Here is a 24,286-nt window from a genome sequence, read left to right on the forward strand (position 1 = left end):
CAAAAGGGCTTAGAAAAACCTTCTTTTTTTTTAAAAAAAAAAAAAAAAAAAAGAAAATGCAGTGTTACAGAGTTCCTGTTTGGAATATATATATATGCTCTGCTTAGCCTGACTGAAGAAGTGTAAAGTGCTATTGAGTGTCTAGCTAGCATAGGAGCAGTTGCTGTGCTATCCAGACTGACCTAGAGGACAGAGGGAATAGGTCAATTTCAGCTATGACAGTAACTTCTCAAATAAAGAGAAACAGCACTCTGATGATAGCCGCCTCTGCCTATATTAATTTTAAGTGAAGGAAAATTTCATAGATTTGCAGGGTTTCTCTGGAGAACAGCTCAAAAGAATTGCTGTCGAGCATTCTTACATGTGCAAAGAGAATCTTTCACAAAACTCCAGTGCATGTGAGTATATATATATATATATGTCTGCATTTTCTTCTCATCTAATACAGTTGGTGCTAATAATCTGGCAAAATGAGATTTTTTTTTTTCACCACTGTTTCCTTTCTTGGCAATTATTGCTAGCCATTTTCTTCTCAGAGAATAAACTTAATCACTGGAAGACTGGCAGTGGTATGCTTCTGTTGGGGAAGTGATGGGGCAGCTGAATATCTGCTTAGCTCTACGCTACCCCCTTGTAACCCAGAGCCAGTTCTTTTACCTTGCATGCCGTAGTTTCTCTCTTTGTTGGAGAGAGAATACTTCGCAACCTGCCAGGGATGTAGTGGTATTTTAGTAACTGCTGCTTCTGTCGCCTTTGATACTCCCACATGAAAAGTACTACAGCATGAAAACTGCCAGTCTTCATCAAAAATTATCACTTTTTCTTCTGAGAAAGGTACCACTTGTTTGATTCTGTTATATCTTCATCTTCCTTTAAAATCAATGAGAACAGGGGGAATTGCTCCTTTTGGGTGTTCAGGGCCTCCTAGGCTTAGACCCTATGTGAATACGAGGAGGGTATATTTAGATTACCCTGAATATACTTACAATTTTTTACAGCTTACTCTTTCCATTCCAGTTTTCCTTATATCATGCTGGCAGACAATATTTTCCCTCAGGGCCTGTCTACATTGTGTGCCTGATTGGCATTGGTCACTTTTAACACTCGCTGGGGTCTGTTACACCATTACCTAGCCTAGAGGTGGACTGTTCAACTCTTACTATCTGGCATTTAAAAGACGTGACTAAAGAATTGACATATGGTCTACATATGTTTGGAAAGAAATGCGTCATTGGTGGTTTAATACAGGGACAAAATCTGTAAACCAAACCGTGTTAACTGAAGGCTACTTTTGTGTAGTTGCAGGGACTGAAGCAATTTGTATGCCAGATTTGCCAGCTTTTCAGCTGGAAACTTTTGTGAGATTGAATCTTCCCCCAAAAGTGACTACAGGCTGCATCAGTGGAAACCTGTCAGCACCCTCCTTCTGTGCCCAACTCAACAGAAGGGTAGTTTAGACTGTTGGAACCTGGATTGAGCTTCACCTCTCCTCTCTTCAGGTTTATAAAGCTGTCAGATATATTCCTTGAAACAGGACTTACCTTCTATCAAAAAGGCAAAGTTACCTTGCTGTTGAAGAAACAGAATTTGAGGAGGAATGACCTTACCAGAGCCATTCATTTTCCGTTGTTTACTGTAAGTCACATCTAACTCTTTAAGGAGACTGTTCATAGCCAAAATGTCACAAACAAGAACCAAATCTTCATTATCTGACCCTGCCAAAATCCCCTTACCAGTGAGAAACAGTCATCAGCACCACCTCTGAAGACCTGAGCATGCTCGGTGCTGACTAGCTATGTGTCAGCATCCCCCCAAGTGTCTAACCCATGACAGATGTGTGCAAACAAAGACTGTTTTGAGTGGTGAATTATTTAATTGTGCTTTTCTTATAAGTCATTTAAAACTATTACTAAGAGCTGTCTCTTTCTTCTCTTCTTTGATCTATTCCATGTGATTACTTATTATCATTTGTGTGGTTATTAAAGTCTTTCCTACGTTGTTTTTTCTTTTTTTTTTTTTTTAACTCTTCTGTGTATTTCAGTTGTAAAGCTTTCCCATACCCCATCAGCCATGGTAAATCAAAAGATGGTATTCAACCCTTCAAAGGCCTGAAGCCTGCGGCCCGCACAGCAAACAGCCCTGAGAACAGAGCGTACAGAGCAGCCTGCAGGGGCTGGCATATCCCACTCACCCCCTCAGCATTCAGTGTCCAAACCAAACAGGGGATAGATACATCGTACAGCAGGCGTGGGTGGGCATGGGCGGCTGGGTGCTTGCTGTAGAAGGTGGGAGGGAAACGAAGAGCAGGGATGAATAATTCTCTAAGAAAGAGGGGCGAGGAAGTTGTTTCAGACCTTTCCCATGTGGGTGCCCGAGGCACTGCAATCTGCATGTTGACAGTACGTCTCACAGTAGTTTGAGTGTTTGTTGTGTGAAGATTAGAAGTTCAAATGTGATACAGATCTCACTTCTGTTGAGAAGGACTCTGAAGAAATGGGTCTAGAGTGGAAGGAGAGAGAGAAATGAAGCAAATCATGGCTTGGAACATACTTGGGAATAATTTCTGATGCTGAGAAGATGTGCAGAAAGGGAAAGAAATGGCTGGTCCGATAGGGAGATAGACCTTCACTTTTTTTCCTCCCATTGATGATTGGGAGGGTTATAGTGTCACTGACTTTTATTAAGTAATATTTCAGATTTTTTTCTTCCTGGCCTGGCTTGTCTTCAGGTCACTGGTGACTAGAATAAATACTGCCTGCCTCTTGTTAATCTGAGTCAGTTCTCTTGTAAGGAAGTGTAATCATCCCTCTTGACTATCTTTTCCTAAGATATCTCCTCAGGGGTGTCAAAGACATCTTTGCCTCTCCAAAATGCAAAGTTTCTTTTGTCATTCCTACATACAAACAGAGTAGGCACATTTTCTATTTTTCTTTTTTAAATGTATGTGAACTTCTATGCCAAATTTCCTTTTGTGCAAATCATACACTCATACCTGTAAGTGTATGCCCATTCACAGTTTCTCATTAATAAATTTCTTTTCTATAATCAGTACACACAAGTGCTTTTGATTTTTTTTTTTTTAATTTTCATAGACATACAAAAATATGTCAGCTGCCAGTTACAGGTAGGTGCATGCAAGTAAGAGAGAGGCAAGGAGACAATCTATAGCATGGGGTAAGAGCGTGCACAGGACCTCATCTGGTTTCCCCATAGGAAATAACCTAGAGTGAGCTTAGAAACAGCCAGGCCCCGATTATCTTTCTTGTCCTAGTCTTGCCTTAAAGTGCTCTTCCATAACCACATGTGGATGCTTATCAAAAGGAACAAACGCTTTGTCCTCACGCAAAAAAGGTGACTTTCTTTCCTGATTCAAGGAAAAAACAGTCTGGGGCCTTAGCATGTCAAATAAATATCACTATTTTCAGGCACAAAGATACAAATGGTAAGAAATACAGGCCTAATTTGCAGAGACTTCTGTCTGCTACTAAAGATTTCTCCATTCAAGCAATGAATCCCTAGTGTCAGCTAATTGCACTGGAGCTACTTAACCTTTTCCAAAGAGAGGGTCTTTGGCCCATTTTCCAGGTGATGTGCTCTGGAAAACCTTCCATCTGAGCACTAAGGAAGCAGCTTCTGGTTTACATTAGGAATAATAATGAAAGAAGGTACTGTAGAAGGTCTTCCCAGCTCATTCTGCTCCCTGTATAGTTACAGACTGTGTTTTCACTTTACCGCTGTCCTCCAGATTCCTCATCCAGTTGCTGAACTGGCAGGTGACTGGATTTACAGCTGTTTAGGCATACTCATCTTCAAAACCTAAAGCAAGGGAAAACCTCTTTTGAGTCAGGAATGCAGTCATACCTAAATAAATCAAATCCCATCAGTAGAAGTTGGTAACAGTACTGAGAGCCCCTGATTACTGAGACAACGATTACCAGAAGTCTTATTGCCCCAGTACTGTGCAGGAGGAATCCCAAGTGGTTTTTTTTAATTATTCCTGAATCCCCCAGCTGCTGCTGTTTTGAGCACAAAGACCAGGCTAAACCTGTACCTTACTGCCAGGGAAAGCATACTTTGCTCTGGATTTGTAGCATTGTACTATTTTAGAGGAAAATAGGTACTTTCTTCCTTTCTAAAACTCATGTAAGAGGGAGAAAACAGCTTCATGTATTAATGATTGGAAATTTTTTTTAGTTGCTTTGGGCAAGGCTCAGAATTAAGGAAATGAAAAAAAAACCACCTGTACTTGTTCTCTGAAGGTAGTGTGGAGAGTATGGTGGTGCTGGTGTAGCAGTGCAGGCAGATGTGCTAGCTTAGCTACCGTGTGGGATCCCCACTGACCCAGCTGGACCAAGTCTTGTTCAGTAACTGGTCCTTCTGGAGTGCGCTTGGGCATTTCTGCCTGGCACCCCATTGCATGGCATTGCAGAGCCTTCGTGCTCGCAGTCTGGAGATCTAGTAGCACCGTGGTAGTTGTCAGGGCAACCCCCTCTGTGGCCTGGTCTCTCGCTGTCCTTTGAAATAGAAATCTAGCAGCCAGGATGAGGACTACATTGGTTTTCAGTTTGAAACGTCAATCCCTTCACCTGGAGCAGTCAGTGACTCAGCCTGGGGGTAAGCCCTGGGACATGTAGTTATTTCGGTATTCCTGCAAAAAAATTAAAACTGCAAAACTTCTCTGCAGCCATCAATAACACAACAATGGTTTTAGTTTCTAACTTTGACGGATGTTGCTGAGGACCAGCCATGTTTCCCTTTCCAGCACACTTACTGTTTAGCCCATAAGATATCTCGTGTTGTTCCAGCTGTAACAACTCTCTTGATCTCACTTGCTTGCAGTGCAACGTGGGAGTCTCTCTCGCTCTTGCTCTCACTCTCCGTCAGGTTATAGAGGGAAGTTCCCCAGCATGTACTTCAGAGCTCCCCTTACCCTACCCAACTCCTGTAAGGGATATAGCCACCACTGTATGGTGATCGTACCAATTGCTCCAGGACTGTTTGCTCCCACTTTTCTGTTGCGGTTGACGACACATGACAAACCTAATCGCACAAAACCAAACCCAGATTTTCTCAAGAGAAGTTCTGCTTGAAAACAGACTCTCTCTGGCTATGGTGCTCCTGATTGGTGTGTCCCTGCTTATTACAGCTCTTTATTTATAGACTCTTATTCTTTCCCCTCTTTCATTTTTTTAAGAACTGCATTTAGTTTCAGCTGCTGAAATAATTTTCCTACATTTGTCTGAGTAAACATAAAATTGGTCCAGTTAAGCAGCAAACTGCATTATATTTCTCTGCCATTCTGTATAATCTCTCTTGCTGGGCCATATCTCTGTAATAAATACGACTGTCCTTGCTGGTCAAAGCTTTAGTTGTCCAGACAGGGTGTCCAGTAGCATGGTGCTATTATTCCTGGCCTTGATTTCCTGAGAGAAGGTCAGCATGGCTCAAGATACATAATAGCACTGATATGATAGCTCTTACCCATGTCAGTCACCACAGTAATGGATATTCACAAGGCTGTAAGTAGGCATTTATAAACGAAGGATCCTCTTATGGGTCGTGTCCTGAGATATGTTGAGCATTAGTTTGTTAAATGAGAGAAGCAATGCTCAGAAGCCCTCCAGCTCAGGCTCCCCTACCTCAACTTGTTTTCTTTGTGCAGACTCCTCAGTTACCATTTATTAGATTCCACAAGCATAGCCCTATTTGTCTTTCCTTGTACCCCTCTTCGTCCCTCCATTGCCTGTAACTTCTGAATGAAGCAGAGCCAGCAAAGATTCCCAGATTGCCACTTCACTGCCCATTTCATCTTCTCCCTGAACGTTACGAGCATCCCATTCAGTCTTAGCGTTCAGACAGCAAGGCGAGATTGGGCTCTGAGGAACTGGCAGGGCTGGGGACCTTTGAAAGAAATCCCCATTCCCCATCAAGCAAAAAAAAAGTATTCCCAACCTCCAGAACTAGCTGAAATCTGGGCTGGGCGTTCGTGCGGTTAGCTGTTTGCAAGTGGCCATTTTATGATAGGACATAAACTAGGCAGTATATTAACCCTTTCCTCACCTGAATGGACAGTGTTAAAGGTGTCTGTGCACATATTAAAAAGTGTTCTGGGCTGGCAATGGGGGAATGAGAAGAGGGTCTGTCTTTGGGAGAGCTGGAAAGGGTTAAATATTGCACCAACAAATCTCATAGGCTGATTTTACAGGTATTCTGTGTTGGACAGATGGTGTATTTATGCAATAACAATACAAATTAATTCAAAAGAAACCAAGTGTAAAAGTTGACTTTGAGCTTCAAGCTTCTCAGAGAAATTGCTAAAGGTCTTTAAAAAGCAAAATGACGCTGGAGTATGACTTGCATTTTGAGGGAGATTTTTTCTGCCTTAATTGTCAATTTTTTTATTGTAATTCACATCAGTTCATGGTCTGGAGTAGAAGATACTCTTAGATGCATAGGTTTCTATAAAAAGAAAACAGCTTTCTGTGTCAACGTGGATATATATGTATATTGGTATATCTCTCTATACATATGTGTATATATATGTGTGTGTATATATATATATTTATGTACCAGATATTTATGTAGAATATACTGTACATATACACCCACTCCTGAACTTGTACAGACTGTATATAAGTATAAAATGGCCACATCTCTTTGCGTGTGTCTGTCCCCGGAAGGGTGGACTGATTGTTTTTGGATGTCTGCAGCTGTTACCTTGAAGGATGCAATTTCATCTTTCATTTATTTTTCCCCATCTAGACTGTATCAGGATAAACTGTAACGCCAGTAAGTTTTCCCTCAAGTTTCATTTTGTTCTCTTTCTATATATATTAAAATAACTTTATTTTATTTGCTGTTTTATAAGCTGTTTTTCTTTTCTTTTCTTTTTTTTTCTTTTCTTTTAAAAAAAAATCATCTGAAATTGAAGGGTTGGGTGGGATATGAAGCTGGGGGGGAGGAGGGAAGACCTCACGGTGATTGTATGTGAAAATTTTGTGTTAGGTTTCTCCAAGGAAGAGATGAACTGTTATTTCATAGCTTTGCAGAAGAGCACCTGAGGAACCTGATGAGCTGATATTATATTTCACAGGTAACCTGTTGTCTTTATGAAAACTTTTAAAGAACCACATAAGAATAACAACAGGTACTGTATGCACTTCTCCACTACAAAAAAGGCATGCGTATTTAAAAAACAAAACAAACCAAACCCACCTCAAACTCTTACTTTATTTCAGAATGGTGACAACTTAACCTGATATTTATTCAAAGTCAGTTTTATTTGGGTACAGAAGAAGGAAAAATTAGATGTTAGCTTTTGAGTATATTGTCAGAGTTACATGATAACCTTTTATATAGCATTTACCACTCTTAGGTTTCTATAATAAATTCTAGCTGAAACTTTAGGTCACAGAAGATCCCTTTCAGTCTGTAAAAGTAGGGAAGAAGGTTTATAAAATCTCTGTGAAAAATAATAATGAAAGATCATATCCAATTCTAGACTGATTGAGCAAACAAAATCTTTTCAGTTCTACTTCAAAGAGCTGGTCAAAGTTGATGTAGGCCTCAAAGTAAAAAGCACTTCACAAAGAATGGAGCTGTTTAGCTCTAAAGTGTGCTTTGAGGCTTATCTTACTTGAAACCAGATTCCTGAACTGGCAGATCCTCTGTGTTAGATTTTATGTGGAAAGATTATGGAAGGCTAAACATCGCTTTGGAAATGCTATAAGAGATTAAAAGGCAAGGATGGTCCATGTATTTTCTTGGGTTTTTTTTGCTCACCAGTGAGCCCTATCCAAGCTAGCAGGAAGGTGGAAAGAAGTGTGTTGCAGCCCCAAAAGCAAACATAGAGCTTTCAAGTAGCAAAGCCAATTGTAGCATCACCAAAGGAATCTTATTGTAAAGCAGTTTCTTAACAGCTTTTCCGTAGTTTTGGACTAAGAGTAGGTTTGTAGTGTTAGACAGCAGACAGCAGTTGTTTGGGTTTTTTCCCCATGTACAATATTTGCAAAATTTAAAAGGTTCTCTGTGGTTGCAAATAGAAAAAAAAAACCACACAAAGCAGATAATAGATCAGCTTTCCCTCCTGGTCACTGCCAGCTGATGAGATTCTACTTTGCAGGGAAGTGGAAGCAATTAGTTTCTTGGTCTTGGGAAGTGGTCCCTGGGAGCCTGTAGCCAGGGACAAGCCAAAGCATTGGCTGATGTGTGATTATTCCAGCCGTGAGCCCTGATATGCTGTAGGAGCTTGATCATGAGTTCACAACATTGAGAACTGCAGCCTTCTTCAGCCCTATTGCAGGGCTGTGTGGGATTAGTCCTGTATGACTCAAAGCTTGACAGCTCTTGTTGAATTCCTTTTGCTCTTCGAAGTTTTAACACTGTATTTCAAGATAGAGTGGGTAATAGGAAAAAGTGTCTTGAATCTCTGCTAACTGAGATTGCCAGTTTTTACCCAGCAGTGCTGAGGACATTTGCATAAAAATAGGATCTTTTGCTTCCTAAGATTTCATACGGTCTTGCTGCTTAGCCACCTGTAACTCGCACCATAGTTCTTGTTGATGCGTGTCATCTGAGTATCCATATCAGCTCCTCTGGCACTGGACAACAATCTGCTGTTGTTGTCATCATCTTCAACTTTTGATGACAGTTGGCTGTTAAAGGCTTAGCTATGGAAGACTATCTTCAGGTGGGAAATCAGCTTTAGTAGCAAGGAGCAATGGTCTGGTTTTCATGCAAATCAAAATCTAGCAGTAATTGGGAGAAACATTCAAAAAAGAAAAAGAGGGAAAAAGAGACTCCTATAATCAGAGCAGTGGGAAGACAGTCTGAATCCAGTGCTTTTGTTAGTTTCCCCATAAGCATCAAAACATCTTGAATCATTTTGCTTCCATGCATTTTTAATAGTTGAGCCTGTTACATTTTTAAATACAGACTTCCTCTGAAGGTTTGCATTTATTTGTTTATTTTAAAACACTTTGGATTTTCCTAATTTATTTTTCATGATACTTTGCTGAAAATGAACAACCCTACTCCTAGCCTCTCCAACACCTTATTTTGTTGCTGCCTGTTGCAATGACTCGGGTCATCTGTCCTACTTTCTAGAAGGGAACCTGCTGGGAACTGATTGATGAAAAACTGTATACTCTTGCATGAATAAAATATGGTTAGGCAGGAGCAGACCAAATATCACTGTAACCATTCTTGCATTTTCTTGTGCAGAGGGAGTTATCCACACACAGATGGGTCTGCCAGGGTCTGTTGAAATGAGCAGAAGTGTTTTAAAGTAACTTGACAAATGGGATTCCCAATCAGTTGAAGAGTTTCAGGTTGAGCAGTCACCATTGCTAACTGAATAGAAGGGACCTAGTGCATGGTTTTAAAGGTAAACAGAGCTGTACTTTTGGGGTCTCTACACTTTTGGAACATGTAGGTTAAAGAGCCTACCACAGCAACCACTGAAGCTCATGCCATTTGAGAAGAGTCTAGTATATTGTCCCAGGTAAGCATTTAATTTTCAATATACTTGCTCTTAATTTTCATTGAAAGGATTAAGGGTTTTTTGCTTGCATATCTTTGGGTCGTCATATATCTGATGCAAAATACTGTTTTCCATCACTTCATTTCTTCTTACCCTCTCTCTGTTTCTCATCACTGTCATATCTCAGTTCTGAAAAGGAAGACTAACATCGTTTCCTAGAATAGGAACATTTTTTAACTTTCTCTGTATTTATTTTAATACTCCTCTCATCCTCTCCTTTCACTCTTGAAGATACCTAAACTGATCTTATCTGTTTCTGCACACTGACAGAGTATGAATTTAGAAGGACCCAACAGTGTTGTTGCTTATACAGATGTAAATGGGTAGTAACTCTCTTTTCCTCTGAGTGTAAAATCAGCATAACCAAAAGCAGGATCAGGATCCCAAAATACACTGTGTGAAGGTGCATTGAATGATTCCTCAACATAATGCAGACATAACAGATAGCACTATTTCATTGGCTGGATTTATGGGAAAATAGGTATAGTCTAAATACCCTTATATTTTTGCATACATATATTTTGGGTTTTTAAATAGGATTTCCTAAAGAAAAGTAGCTCTTTGGTCCATCTCCTGTAAACTGTTTCTTGAAATACATAGTTCACTTTAAAGAAAGTTAAAGTTATTGTGATAGTTTTATAGTTTGTGTCAGAATATCTGGTGCCCTGATTTTTCTTTATTTTTTCAAAGGTATCTAGTCCTTAAATTTCTTACTCACTTTTCAGTGACCCCACTTCATATCAGTCCAGATGGGGATAGTTTTCAGCATTCTACCCAGTATTAAGTGTGGAGGACAGGGCTGTGTGTGCTACAGATTTACTAGCTTTTGGAGGTGTCTTCACTTTGTGTTCTTTCTAGGATACTGCTTATATTATTTTTCTTGGCCTAGGTCTCTCTCCTTCTCCCAAACCTTTTATGTGGCGTGTCAGCAGTCATAGTCACGTAGTTTGATGCTACCTTTATGGGAGGTTTGATCTTCCAAAAGTAGCTGCCTTTGGGACAGTGAATACTTCTGTCTTATTGCCTGTTGTTTCATAATGAGGCCTTTTCTTCTCACTAAAGCATGCCAGACAAGCCGTTACCTATTTTCATGTGACTTGTGAAGCCTCAGCAAATCCTGATCCTCTTCTCTTACCTGTTGCTAAAAGCACAAATGGAAGAGGATGAAAAATCACAGTTCGATCACTACTAGTTGATCCTGTGTCTCTATGAGGCCTCACAGTTAGCATGCTGTTTCAGATCCAATTAATTTTGGACTGGTCTTTGACAATAGAAGACAGCTAGGATATGAGATTGGCTCTCCCTTCTCAGTTGCCATGCTTACTGTATTTAGTGCCTTAATTCAATGCAACATTAATGTTTCGTTTTAGTAAGTGCCACTGTAGAATCCTAGAATCATTACGGTTGGAAGGTTGGACCTCTAAGATCATTGAGGTCAACCGTCAACCCATAACCCGTAACAACATAAAATATGAACCTATGATGTGTAACTCTCTGGGAGAGGTTTAAAGTTTCTTTTTTCCATATCTTCACAAGTAAATAGGAAGCCGTGCTAACTCTAATCTAATCAAAATATTGTAAAACCAAGTGCACTTATCTGATTCCTAGTGATGTTGCTGGCATTTTAATAAAAGCTTAATAGTATTCTAACATGAAAACATTATTTGGAAAGTGAAGAGGTGTGATTAAACATACACATCGTATTTGTGACTCTAGTATCTCCTAACTCCATTTAAACATAATCAGGAAGAAATGAATGCTTATGCAGCCTGAAAAGTGATGAGTCATTAGTATGTCATATAGTAGTGGTGAAAGCAAAGCTGGTGTCTATAGCATCTGCCCAGCCTAGCTGAGAACAGTCTCACCTTTGAGCAGGCTCAGACTCAGGGCGCTGGTCTGGCCTTGTGCTGCTGCTGCACTGCAATGCAGAAGAAGGTAAGGGAGCAAGCCTGTCTTTGGAAGACCTTTCCTTCTGTCAGGTGATGAAACAGCAGTCTTCCCAGGTATTTTGTCAGATGGTAAACTAAGAATTCTGTTAGAGGAAAACATACCATGCTGGATCCAACAGCCCGAGAGGGGTGAGGCTACTGCCACTCCGTGTTCCCAGGTTCAACCAGTAGCGAGGTTGGAGATGTATTCCTGGCAGGCACTTTGCTAGTGACCACACACTTACTTGCAAACCTGTGCTCATTCCAGCTTCTGGCAGCACGGACGTACGGGCCCTCTGACCCATGGTCCGACTCCAGTTGCTGCACTCACACCCCTGTACACCCTCATGCACACAGAATAGAGAGCCCTCACCCAGGCAAGAGTTAGAAAGGAATTTAATAAGAAGACAGGACAGGGTGCACTGATCAGGTGCAGGACACAGCCAGGCAAGCATACTGACCAGCAACTATTTACACATGACCAGCCCTTTTTATCCCCTTACTCCTCCATTTTCCCACTCTTGTTCCTCCCAAAATCACCTAAACTCCTCCCTTTTCCTGCCATTGGTTTGTCCCCTAAACATTCCATAATAAGCCTGTCTGATCCCAAACTGCTTTCCCCCTGCATCACATATGTCCCACCCTAGGCAGCAACCTCCTTAGTCCAAAAGATGATCTCAAGAGCTGCTCCAGATGACTTATGGTGATGAGTTTCATGCTTGGACTCTGGGGCTAATGTCTCTGCTGGGACAGCCCTGGGAGAGGCCCAGATAAGGTGTTCATTCCTCAGGAGTCCTTGATTTGTGTTCCCACCTGCCACTGTGCCCCTGTGCTCCTCTGGGCTTGTGCAGATGGGCCTCTGATGGGCTGATGGCCCCTGTGACTGGCCTGGATGTAACCCAAGAAGATATTATTTAGGTTCCCCCTCCTGCTGTTGTCTCTCTGAGCTCCTCTGTGGGTGTGCAGATAAGCTTTATCACGTAACCCAACAAATTCCTCTTCCCTGTGGCAGCTACTACTACTACAAAGTGAGCTATTTTGTCTCAGACTTGCTTGATTCAAGTCCACTCCAAGTCCCCGGTTGGAAAAAACCTCTTGACTTAGCTCTCAACTCAGAGGTTGCTTGGTACCCCTACAAAGTGAAATAGTGCTCCTGAGCTTGTTTTAAAAAGGTAGTGACAAAGTCCATGCAGTTACCAGTTGCAATGGAGAGAACAAGACCCTTTGGGGCTGGGTTCCGCAAGGACATTTTCCATCTAGGTGAGAGGCAAAAGGTGAAGCGCATACGAGAAGCTGCTCTGCTTCCCTGCTGTCTAGACAATCTGTCTTCTGTAGATTAGATTCTGTAATTAGTTGCCAGAACATCCACTCTGTTCTTTTATTCAAAGAAAATTGGAACAAAACTGGAAACTCAAGCTTTAGGATCTAGGAGGAAGCAAGTATTTTATGTGATTAATTTTGTCTGAGGACAACCCAGAGAGAGCATCTCTAATGAGACTTTGAATAGTTAATAAGAAAAAGAAAAGCAAACGCTAATTAGCACAAGCACTGCTGGCTATGTTGGGTGCTACCTTATCAGTAAATTTAAGGCCAAATCAGTGAGCCTTAAGGCTCAGTGGATACTGGATAAGGAGTGACCGGCAAAGAGGGTCTAGTGATTTGCATTATTGGGTGCAGAGCACTGGGTGTAATGAGTGAAAGCTTTTCACAGTGTCTTTAATCCTCCTTATCCAGACAGTGCCATGAAGATTAAGGTTTTGCTGTGGCATAATTAATTAATTTCTGCAATCCTAAACTGCAGTTTGCGATATCACAAGGTCCCTGCATCCCAGAATATTTCAAGGGCCGTAAATCTGGGCTACAAATGCAGGTCCATGTTTACTAGACTTCAGCTAGCCCCAGCTCTTAGTTAGCAGCAGTTAGCCTTCATGTTCCAGCTAATACTGTCACATCCTTTGAAAGTCCCTAGTCTTGACCCTTTAGTTCTAGTGCTCAGGGAGAGACTTCAGCAGGTCTTCTAAGGTCATCAGTTTGAAGAGATGGTGCTGTTGAGAGCAGCGCTTGGCAGAACGCATTCTGCGTTCTTTTTAACTAAATTACTGCGTTGGGACCTAACAGGAAAGAAAAGTAACCTTGGAAACTCAGCAATCATCTGTCAGGAATCAATGACCCACTTTTGGAAAACAGCTATGCCAGTTTACTGGCTATCGTTCGCACCCCAGCAGCTTTTCTTGACTCCTTGCCACTTCTTGAAAGGCTGTCTTTGTGCTGTATGTTTTTATATATAGAATTTCCAATTCCTGTAGCCTCTGACCTCTTCCATGGGATTATAACTAAAAATGAGAACTGTTGTGAAGGGGGCAGAGTCAAAACTACCATATCAATCACCCTGTCAGTCGCTAAGCTAGATACCCATTATTTAATGTTAGAAATTCCAATTAAATATTTGGATTCTGGACGCTATAACAAAGATTATGGGATATGAAAAGGTTGGGGTGGTTTTTAATTTGTTTTTGTTTTTGTTTTTGCCAGAGGAGAAAGATGCTGTGGGTGAACCTTGGAGTAACCTAGGAAGAAGTTTGTGGGTAGGATAACTTTTGAAGTCATGTGGTACTGGGTTTTGTTTTAATGATACATTGAATTAACTAGTTGCTGGTCAGCAACGTTTTTCTCTTATCTACCAGTTGTTATAATGTGAGCTTCCTTTCCCATGTCTGTTTGGGGAACATGGCAAGTCTTGCTTCCTTTCCTGTTGCAGTGTTTGCAGGATCTCAGCCAGGATGCCTGGGAAAAAAACAGGCTTTGATAGAAAACCTTGTACACTTCTCAGTTTCTAATTTTGGCCACATTCTTTGTATAAATTGATTTGTGTTCCTTTCAGATCAGCTGTCATCACTTGCACTTTCTTCAGTGTTTTGGTTTAACCCCCATAGGTGGCTAAGTACCACACAGCTCACACACTCTCCCCCAGCCTGTATGTAATCAACACTGTTTTGCTCACAAATCCAAAACATAGCACCATGAGGGCTGCTATGAAGAAAATTAACTCCCTCCCAGCCAGACCCAGTACACTCAGGAAGCAACTATAGCCTTCAAAGTTTGTGGACATCATGCTATAGGGCTTAAAAAGCCAATGCTTTTGCTGCCTTACAGTGAAATAGAGGGCCAAAGGTAAACTGAATCAGTATCGCCTATAGTGTCCAGGCATCGAGCATTTGGTCATTTCTTTTTCCATTTCATTGATTTTTCTTTTCCTACACAAGGCATTGGATTTGAGGAAACTTGCTGTGTGAGTGGTAATATCAGGGAGCTGTGTAGCAGTACTAAATGTTTTGTTTCCAGGATTAAGACATGACAGGCTGTTGACTATCTTAAAATCAAACAATGACTGCATTAGGACTTAAATACTGGATACTGTTTCCATGAATGGTGAGAGGGTTGATAATGACAGCAAAAAGTTGCCTCTCCACAGCTGGGAGCTTTTTTCCACAATTAGCAGTCCTCACACCACCCACCTACTTCAGTAGCGACTGCTACTGTCCTTCTGCCACCATGACCCATCACATTTCTGTATTTTGCACTGCAAGGCTGGTTTGTCTGGCAAAAGGCACTGCTGCTGGAAAATTTCTCTCAGGGAGCAAAGAACTGCAATTGCACACAGGTGCTTGAGGAGTAAGATAGAAGTTTACTTTAAAAACATCCTTTGGTGTTTCTGTGCTTGAACATTGGCCTCCCTGAAATGAGCTGCAGAAAGGTGAGCTGCAGGTTTGTGGTCTGCCTCTGAAAGAAGCACCTTAGAAATATTTACTGTTTGTGCAGGGACAGAAAGAGTCAGAAAGAACAGGAACCCTTCTTCCAGAGAGAGTCTCACTTGGTCGAGCTGGTGCACACTGGTGTATGATGCATATGGGAAGCTTGTGTCGATGCTGCTTCTCTGGAAACTTGCCCTTAGCAAACCTTTCAGTGGTGATGTCTTCTTTTCTAATTGCTTAGCTTCTACTCTTCTCAAGAAAAGCTGATTCTTGAGGTTTCAGGGCCAAGGAAACATTTGTTGACTTCTTGCTTCTCTTGTGCAAAGGGAAATCAATGCATGGGAAGACAAGGAACCTGGCCAAGATACCACAGATGTGTTTGATCAGTGGTGAAGATTTTTTATATCATCATAAACCATTTTCTAGCTAGTGGAAAATGCAATAGGCTGAACATTTTCATTCTGAATGTGAAAAGTTAGAAAGCCTGAGAGAAGTTCTCATGTCATTTTCCTAGTTAAATATCTTTGATTCGTGTCACTTCAGTGGTTGTTATATTAAAGTCATGTGTGCACACTTCATTATGGAAAAATAGCTTTTTCTTCTTGCTGGATTTCACAGTATCCAGGCCTGATCATGTATTGGAGGTCAAATCACCAGGTACAGTTTTAATCGTCCAAGGGTATCTTATTATTTTTGTTTGCTCATGACTCTGAGTTAGGGAATCACCAGCAAGCTTGAAACAAAACAGGGAAGTTATTATGCTAATTAACTGCTAATGCAAGAGTACGTTCAGGTAAGGGTTTAATTGTGTATTAAGAAACTGTTAGCATGCTGACATAATTTGAATTAGTGTTTTCTGTTCCCCCTTTTTGTAGGGGAATCTTATTTGAAATTTTTCAGCCCACTGTTTTGAACGGGTAGGGAAAAGAAGAAATGTAGCTGGCACATGTTGCTTTTGACTCACATCAGCATCTTTCAGGTTGCAAACTGTTGCCACCTTCACCAAGCTGTTAGCATCTTTGGAACTGCCTAGTGAAATATGTTCTTACAGCATTCAAGCATTTAAACAAAATTGTGGTCTTCCAACTGGCATGGTGCTCCTCTTGAGCAAACTCTTCTTGGAATTTAGCTCTTAGCTTCAGGAGGAGGGACAGTATTTGCCAAATCGTTCTGCTGCATGCAAAACCACAAACCTTTCTTAGCTGAGCTGGGGAAAGATGTCATATGTTTGATGTTTCATTGCCCCAAAACCCAAGTCCTTTTGCTGCATGTGAGGGGTTCTAGATTTGAATGGATTCCCTCCATTCCAATTGGCATGTACAGTTGAAGATGTGTGCATCTTGTAAAGTTTATAACGGCACAAGGTCTAATTTGAATAAAGTGGGTTTGCACATTCAGTGCAACAGAAAAAATGCCAGGCGCAAATGATGCTGGAATTTCATCATTCTTTTTTAAAGGAAGAAATAATATAAAAATGTTTTAATTGCAAAGAGGCCCCTTGAAAGAGCTATAGAAATGTGAGAGGTTTTTCTTTCCTTGTAGGCTTGTAAGGTGAGTTTGCTCAGTAGGATAGTGAATGAAGCCAGGAGTTTATAAGGGCCATTATAAATTAAATATCCATTGCTGCTAAAATGTAGCCAGTTCTACTGTGGAAGATGGCATCAAATATCATGTAACAACTCTGACTCAACTTTAATACAAGAAAGGAAGGGAAGAAGGATATTTGTAGATGACCACTGAGATTTCTGGAGGTCAGTACACAGTTGCCCAAGTCATATACTGGTAGTTACCATTATAGCGTAACAGTAATTGCATACACCCCAATTACATTGTTACCATAGACTATTCTGCCACAGCCTCGCTCTCTCTCATGAAAATACTGATCATAGTCCTAGAATTGCCAAAATATTGATGCCACAAGTGTGGGTAATATCACTGCCTTTTTGTGATGGGCAGAAAATTAGCCTCATTTAGTTCCATGCTTTGTTGCTTCCAATTTATTATATTATGATATTTTGCTGCTTAGAGTAATTTTAGATTGGGGGAAACTTTCTTCCTAAATCATCACTGAAAGCCATTGAAAGCAGTGCCAATAAAATTGACCAGTTGTCATTGTAAACAAAGTTTATAATATTTCTCTCACTGGTCACACTTCAATTTATTTCAAGCATTTTAAAATGCAACAGAGCAGATGGAGCAGTGTGAAAACTTATATGAAAATGCAAGACTCTTTTTTTTTTTTTTTTTTTTTTTGCATAGTTCTCATGGAGCTTATTTTCCTGAATGAACTGAAAAGGTTATCCAAACTTCAAGATTTTCGCCGCAATTGTGGTAGATTTCAAGTTTCCACCTCGGCAGGCTCAGTGGTATTTTTTGCAATTTCTCACTGGCCGGGTGACTCCTCCAGCAACACGGCGGGGTTTTTTTGGGGAGGGAATGCTGTATCCAGCAGGGCTGCATAGAGGGAATAATTTATGAGCCCAGCTGTCTGTGTGTGCTTAGGCTGGGGGTGTCAGTACCCAGTCCAAGCAAACTTTCCTGACTCCGGTGGTACTCCATGTGCCTGTTACAGAGGGGGCTGAGCACCATCTCGTGGTGCAGCTGGAGATTTTCTAGTTTCTTCTCTCAGTTCATGTGCTGAGCAGCCTAAATACATCTCCAAGGCAATAATGATGATTTTGTGTTTGTTGTGGTGTTGTTTTCCCACCTGTGAAAGGGTTGGAGGTATGTTCAGGGTGCTTTGTGGAAAGTAGTAAAGAGGAAGATTGTGTTCATTGGCAGAGCTATGTGAAAAAGGACTTGAATGCAAACAGGTTCTTGACGGTAGCGCTGGGCTACCATATCAGTTATGCTCTATAGGAAGCAAGTAACTTTTGCAAAGTGTGGACTGTACCATAGGCCAGCGCTAATCAGCACAGAAAACAACCGCATGCTCTCCTTCCTTGAAGTTACTCCTTTTCATCTCAGATGAAAACAGCTGATGCTATGGAGCTGAAGCTTTGCGGCTTAAATGCTATGAACAACCCAAGAATGAAGACTGAGGGGATTCCTCAGCCTCTACCAGGCTGTAGCAGACACTACTGTTCTGTGTCTCTGACAGCTGCAGCAAACCAGACCATCCTAACTTCAGTATTCTTTTCCAGGGCTGAAATCCACATAATATACTGTATTTAAAACATTTGTTTGTGCCACCTGCATCTGGTTTCAAAAGTATGGTTCAGGAAACCCAGTGATAAAGCTAACATCAGGCTTGAAGTAATAAGAAAAGTGTGCTTGTGTAAGCATGTCCAAAACATCCTTATTAAAATATATCATATGGAATACCTATAGAAATGTTTAACACCTTCTGAGATCACAAGTTTCACAGAATATATATAGAACTGATGTCTTTTCTAATAATTCATATAATAATGGGATTATGGGGTTTCATGTAATGGGAATTCATATAATAATGGGATTAAAAAAGGAATAATCCCTCATAACAGGAACAGCCTAGAGTGGATGTGGGGCAGCTGACAGGTAGGTAGGCTAAGAAGGTAGGGAAAATATTTATTAAACCCAACTATTGGAAAAAACATCAGTGATATTTGCATAGCTGATATTCAGTCACTCCTAACTAGTTAAGCATGAATTCAGAAAGGGGTTTCCATGATTAAGTACTGAAATGCCTTGATTTCAGGTAAAATCCTTTAAAGCACATTAGCCCAAACTTGATTGTAATGGAATGTAGCAGCCATATGTGAGTACAGAGGTGGTAAAAACTGAGGGCAGCACCTGGAAAACATGATGTTACTTTAAAGCCAAACCCTCAACTGAAGCAGCTGGAACCTGTCTAAGAAATTCTGAGTAGGAGTAACTAAGCAAATAGAGATGCAGTCTGTTTTAAGCTAATATTAGAATTGCATCTGATGTTCATTTTATAAACAAAAAAATTACTTTAAATCTCTAAAAGATCTTGTGCTTTGCTTTACCATTAATCCAGTCTGATATTTTTTGAGCTGAGTCAAGGTAAACCTGAGAAATCATTGTGTTTCACAACCGCACAGAGTGACTCTGGCAAGGGAGGTGTTTGAAAACAGGACAGAGGAACTTGGGCTCTGAGATTTGTTTAGGGAGCCGAAGGGCTGGAGAATGTTTCCTGCCAAATTGGAAAGTGTGAGTGCGAAGGGTGGGTTGTGGGAAGGCATTCCTCTGAACGGGTGCCAGCCACCTCCCTCGCTATGGGAATCAGAAAAGTAAAAGATACTTCCCTGTTTCAGGTAAACTTTGATGCATCGTAAGGAAATATTTCTTCCTTATTTTGAGAGAGGTATTTTTCTGCTTTGCCCTTCCAGACAGCTCCTTTTGTCCAGTTCACTCCAATGGAGTTAAAATACAAATCTGTTCCTCTTCTTTGCACCTCTTTTTATAGTTTTCAAATGTTGCCAATTATTTCTGTGTTATAAGGGGGAAAGAGCCCAATTTTCTGTCTTCTTGATTGCTGAAACTATGGTTTTCAGCAGTCCATTAGGAGGTTGTTAAGATGTTTTTTCTACTTTAGCTCTAATTTGCAGAGGTACTGAGCCTAGTCAGTCCCTGTTGACTTTCACAGTATTGTAGATGCTCAGCATTTGTGAAGAATCAAATCTTAAGGCCCTTGTCCTTAAGAGATCTCCTGCCAAATACTAAGGGGAAATTTTCAGAACTGAAAATATGACAAGTGAGAGGTACTGTATCATTTTTTCCGGTTGTTAGATAAATGAAGTAAATGCGAGTTCTTGGGACAGGTATGTCTTCATGTGGGCAGGTGGGCAGTGTTATTGCCAGTCTTGGTAATCACTTCTGAGTCATGTAATGTACCTCATGGATCAGGTTTTCCTATGCAATTTAATCACCATGATCTGAAAAAGTTATTAGTCTGAGAAGACTGAGGCTCTTGTTTTAACTTGTCACAGATTTACCTCTGGGGATCTGCATCATGTTTAGACTCAATGGCCAAACATGAACGTGTTTTCATATAAGATTTCTGCTTTCACATTTTCTGGTTGGGCCAGAAATGTAGCAGAAACATCACTTTCCTGAGAGCTTTGGGAGTACAGAAGAACTTAGAGATACTTATAGAACTATAGATACTTATAGAACTGCAGTTATGATAAAATAAAAGAGGGATGTATAGTAAAATATTTTAACCCACTTCTCTTTTTTGTGGGGGAACGGTAGCTTCATCTGCAACTGGGCAAGGTAACGCATTGCTTTGTTTTGACATCTCTTTTTTGGTCACAGCACTGAAAGGATATTTGATTCTGTTTCATAGTGGGATGAGACTTGAGCCTAAAATCAAAAATCCTTTCTTAAGAGTTCTTAAGCATATTTTTATCTTTGGAGTATTCTTCTTATGCTGATGATTTAATCCTTACAAGACTGCAATAGTTGTGGCATTACTATCCCCATGGAATTACTGAAGGACAGAGTGTGAAGTCATTTTATGCAGAAGCAGTAGCAGTGACATTATGGGCTTTCAGCCCTGACCTAACACAGGACCATTATCTGAGCACTTCTGACAGTGAGAGAAACCTTTGTTGCAGCTATTCAGCCCTGGTGCTACGCTACAATTTTTAGCAGAGAGGGAAGTATGAGCAAAGAGAAAGATTATGTGTTCTTACTCACTGTGTTACCTTACTGCGCTAATAGTATATGGAGGGATCCAACTTCTAGTTGTGTAAGAAGGGTCTGTGTGTGAATTTATTGCCAATGCACTTTTTGGAAATTTGCAGGCTGCATACTGATTGAAGGGAAAGTGCTTAGCTGCTTTTCAGACCACAAGTATACTTAAAATTGGTCTGTTAGAGGTAAAACAACATCCATGAACTGTGAACACTGTTAATTTTATCAGTATCGGAAAAAAACTCCTCACATTCTGCCTCAAGTGACAATAGTTCCAGATCTTTTGCTTCCAGGTAGCAGTAGGTCTTCTGAAGCTGCAGTAGGTCCAGTGTAGAACCTGGACAGATTTTGCAAGGGCAGAGGAGAAGAAAATCTAGGAATAGCGTTCCCAAGGGCGTTGAAATCACATCTCAAGATCAGCTTTTTCTGAAGAAAGTGATCTGAAGTACTAACAAACTCACTAGCGTACAATTTCCACGGCTACAAATACAGAGGTGAAACAAACCCAAACCCTATTTCCTACGCATCAAAGACTGTAGGGAAGTTTGAGTCGGTTCTTACTGTCGCCGAGTGAAGAAAATCTCACAACAGAAGATCAGGTGGTGATTACAGTGTTGTACATTGTTCTGCTTGCTGTTACTTTAAGAATACTGTAAGTGAAGAGGTCATAAGGAGCCATTGTGCTGTGGCAGTACGGCTCAGTGGGAACTGTTACTCTATGGAGACAGTTGTTTCTAAATCTCTTCAGTCACCAGTCTACTGTCCCAATTCTGTTCCTGTTTGGTTGGCCCACACTTCAAACTTATTTTTTTCAAGCACTGAGAATTCTGTCTATAGCTTCTAGGATCTCCACAGTGGCTAGAGATGGAGTCTAGCATCCCAGATAGGGCTCTCCAGTCCTACCTCGCTTCCACAGCATTCTACTGTGACCAGCTCTCATGTGTTCATAGGCAAGAGAGACCAGAATATTTGTATTTGAAAAGGATGAGGCAGTTTGGGTAGGTGAACCAATTCACATCCAAAACCCGATTACTACCTGGTATCTACTCTAACATCAGAGAAATACCAGTATGTTGATATAATAGACAGGTAGTCTAGCCTGGCTTTGATAAAAACATCTTCTTGGTGCCCTCAGAGCAAAGGATATTACTTCTTTTGATTTGATATTAAGTGCCTCTTTTCTGGGCACAGAAAATCCTAGTTTCAGTTCTTGCTGATAAGAACAGTATCCGTGTACAAGCAGCCATATATTTTTACAGGACAGCTTGGAGACAGAATCTGCTCTGAAGATTTTATTATCCAAATGAGTACAAGGATAAAAGGCATAGAGGGAGTGTATGGGCATTCACATTTAGTCTAATGATTAAATTTAGTCAGCATTTAGTCTGTTGAGAACTAGTCTCTCTTTAGTCAGTGGAGAGGACTAAGTTCTTCTAGAGAATGGTTTGGAGCTGCAAGCTAAGTCAGCCTCCTCTGGTGGGCAATTCAGAGCCACCTGCACCTCCTGGTTGATCATCAGGAGCATTGCTATGACATTTCTCATGGAGACTTTGGATAGACTTCTGAAATCGACATCACCACAACAGTCTCCAGATAATAATAACCTCTACATAACTCTGCAGTACCAAGACTTTGGGCAAGTCATTTATTTACCTGCGTTTCAGCTTTCCAGTAATGTGCAGCTAATAATAGTCACCTGCTTGCCAGAAGGCTTTAGGATCTGAAGTCATGAATGTCTGTAATGGCTTTAATATCATCAGTACAAAGGTATTGTGCAAACATATTTAGTGCATACGAAAAAATAATGAATTCCTGTTTATTACCCACAACATTAAAGTAATAAACTGCTGTAAATGCAATGTTTTCCAAAATATCAAAGGCCAGATTGTCGAGCTGCTGCAATTTGGTAGAATCACAGCAAGCAAATTTTTCCCTTTTATGTGTGGCAATTAATTTCTTGAAAGAAATCAACATCCATGGGATATATGTAATTTTAGATGTAGTTATTTAGATACAGATACCATCAATTCAATAAAAAACGCCACACTTACAAACAGTAAAAAAAAGATAGCTTAAACTGAAATAAAGAAAATGAACTTAAATGAGCAGGAAGATATGGATATATTTACAAGAATAAGTGTGCAATGTTCTATCCATAGATGATCAAATCTTACCATGATATTTGAAAGTGTTATTAGCAGTTTTCTCTCTCCCCTCCTTTGAATTGCCTGCATTTGTAGATAGTTTCCATAACAGCATATTGAAAGAGATAACTGTTTCTTACACCACTGCCTGTCTTCAGAAACAGTGAGAAGTGATGGACCTGCTCCTTAAACAAAAATGAAACAAATGCTCAGTCTCCTACACCAACAATAACTGGACTGCTGTAAACGTGATTAGTATGTACAGTTTTTAGGCTTGGGATTTATGCACTGTACTTCAGATTCAGTCATAATTTCCATAAAAATGACAGAATAATTAGGACAGAATAATGAGGTTATCATTAATAAATTATATTGCTCTTGCACATGATTACATATCTCACTCTTCTGGATGGCTGAAATATCTGCAGACTGGGTAACAGGTTACCTGGTTTATGATATTCTCCATATATGATGTTTTGCTTCTTTCATTACTACACGTCAGAACTAGATAGCTACCTTACATACATGGCAAACTGATTCTGCTCTGAACTTTTTAATGCATCTTTTCAACACTGCATTCAACTTAGCATTCTGCTGGTGCTGAAGTAATATTTCACTTAAGCTGTTTGAGTCTGCAAAAGCTGAGGTTTGCTTACTTGGGTTTCTCTATAATACTTAAAGCGTGTTTTGATGGTGAGCGTACTCGTTTTACTATGCTCCCTTTATATAATGCTGATCCTACTTTTGATAAAGTAGGCTCTATGTGATAGAGCAAAATAAGTTTAAATAGATGTGGGTTTTTTCTCATGTTTGTTAGTGTTCTGACCCAAGTATGAAAAATTACATCAGAATAGCAAAAGGGAAATTGAATTATGCTTGTAAGAATTTCAGTGGGCTTAGTTGCTGTAAGAAGAAATACTGAAGCTAAAATTTGCTTGTGTCCTAAAAAATAATTAATTCTGTAAATAAAAGCTTAGTGGTGATGCTGACCCTGTGCCATAGCAATATGATCTGTTTACCCAGTGAAATGGTCTGCTGTAGTTTCCCTTTGGCCTGCACATTGGGAAATGTCATTTCAGCTGTGACTGAACACCTGTTTAGATGGCTTTCTTCTTTGCACTCAGTGAAATGTATAGAATTGTGGCTCCTGTTGTTTTCCTTGGCAAGTGGCAGGAGGTCAGCGAAACACCATTGACATTAAACTTCACAGCTTTGGTGAGGTTCTTGTCTTGGAATTTGGCATGACACTGAAGTGGATTGTTTCTGACATTATTTTTT

At 40.4% G+C, this 24,286-nt stretch overlaps 1 protein-coding gene across 5 annotated transcripts in view; it reads left to right on the forward strand.

Moving 5' to 3' along the window:
• NRXN3 (neurexin 3) overlaps positions 1–24,286 on the forward strand; it is a 1,034,251-nt gene that overhangs the window by 324,253 nt on the left and 685,712 nt on the right. For all 5 annotated transcript variants that reach the window (XM_009280739.2, XM_019472456.1, XM_019472458.1 and 2 more), the window contains one exon: positions 6,763–6,789. In XM_009280739.2, the coding sequence (XP_009279014.1) occupies positions 6,763–6,789 (27 nt within the window). The remainder of the gene's footprint in view (positions 1–6,762; positions 6,790–24,286) is intronic.

This window comes from Aptenodytes forsteri, unplaced genomic scaffold, assembly GCF_000699145.1.
Source record: "Aptenodytes forsteri isolate BGI_AS27 unplaced genomic scaffold, ASM69914v1 Scaffold193, whole genome shotgun sequence".
NCBI lineage: Eukaryota > Metazoa > Chordata > Aves > Sphenisciformes > Spheniscidae > Aptenodytes > Aptenodytes forsteri.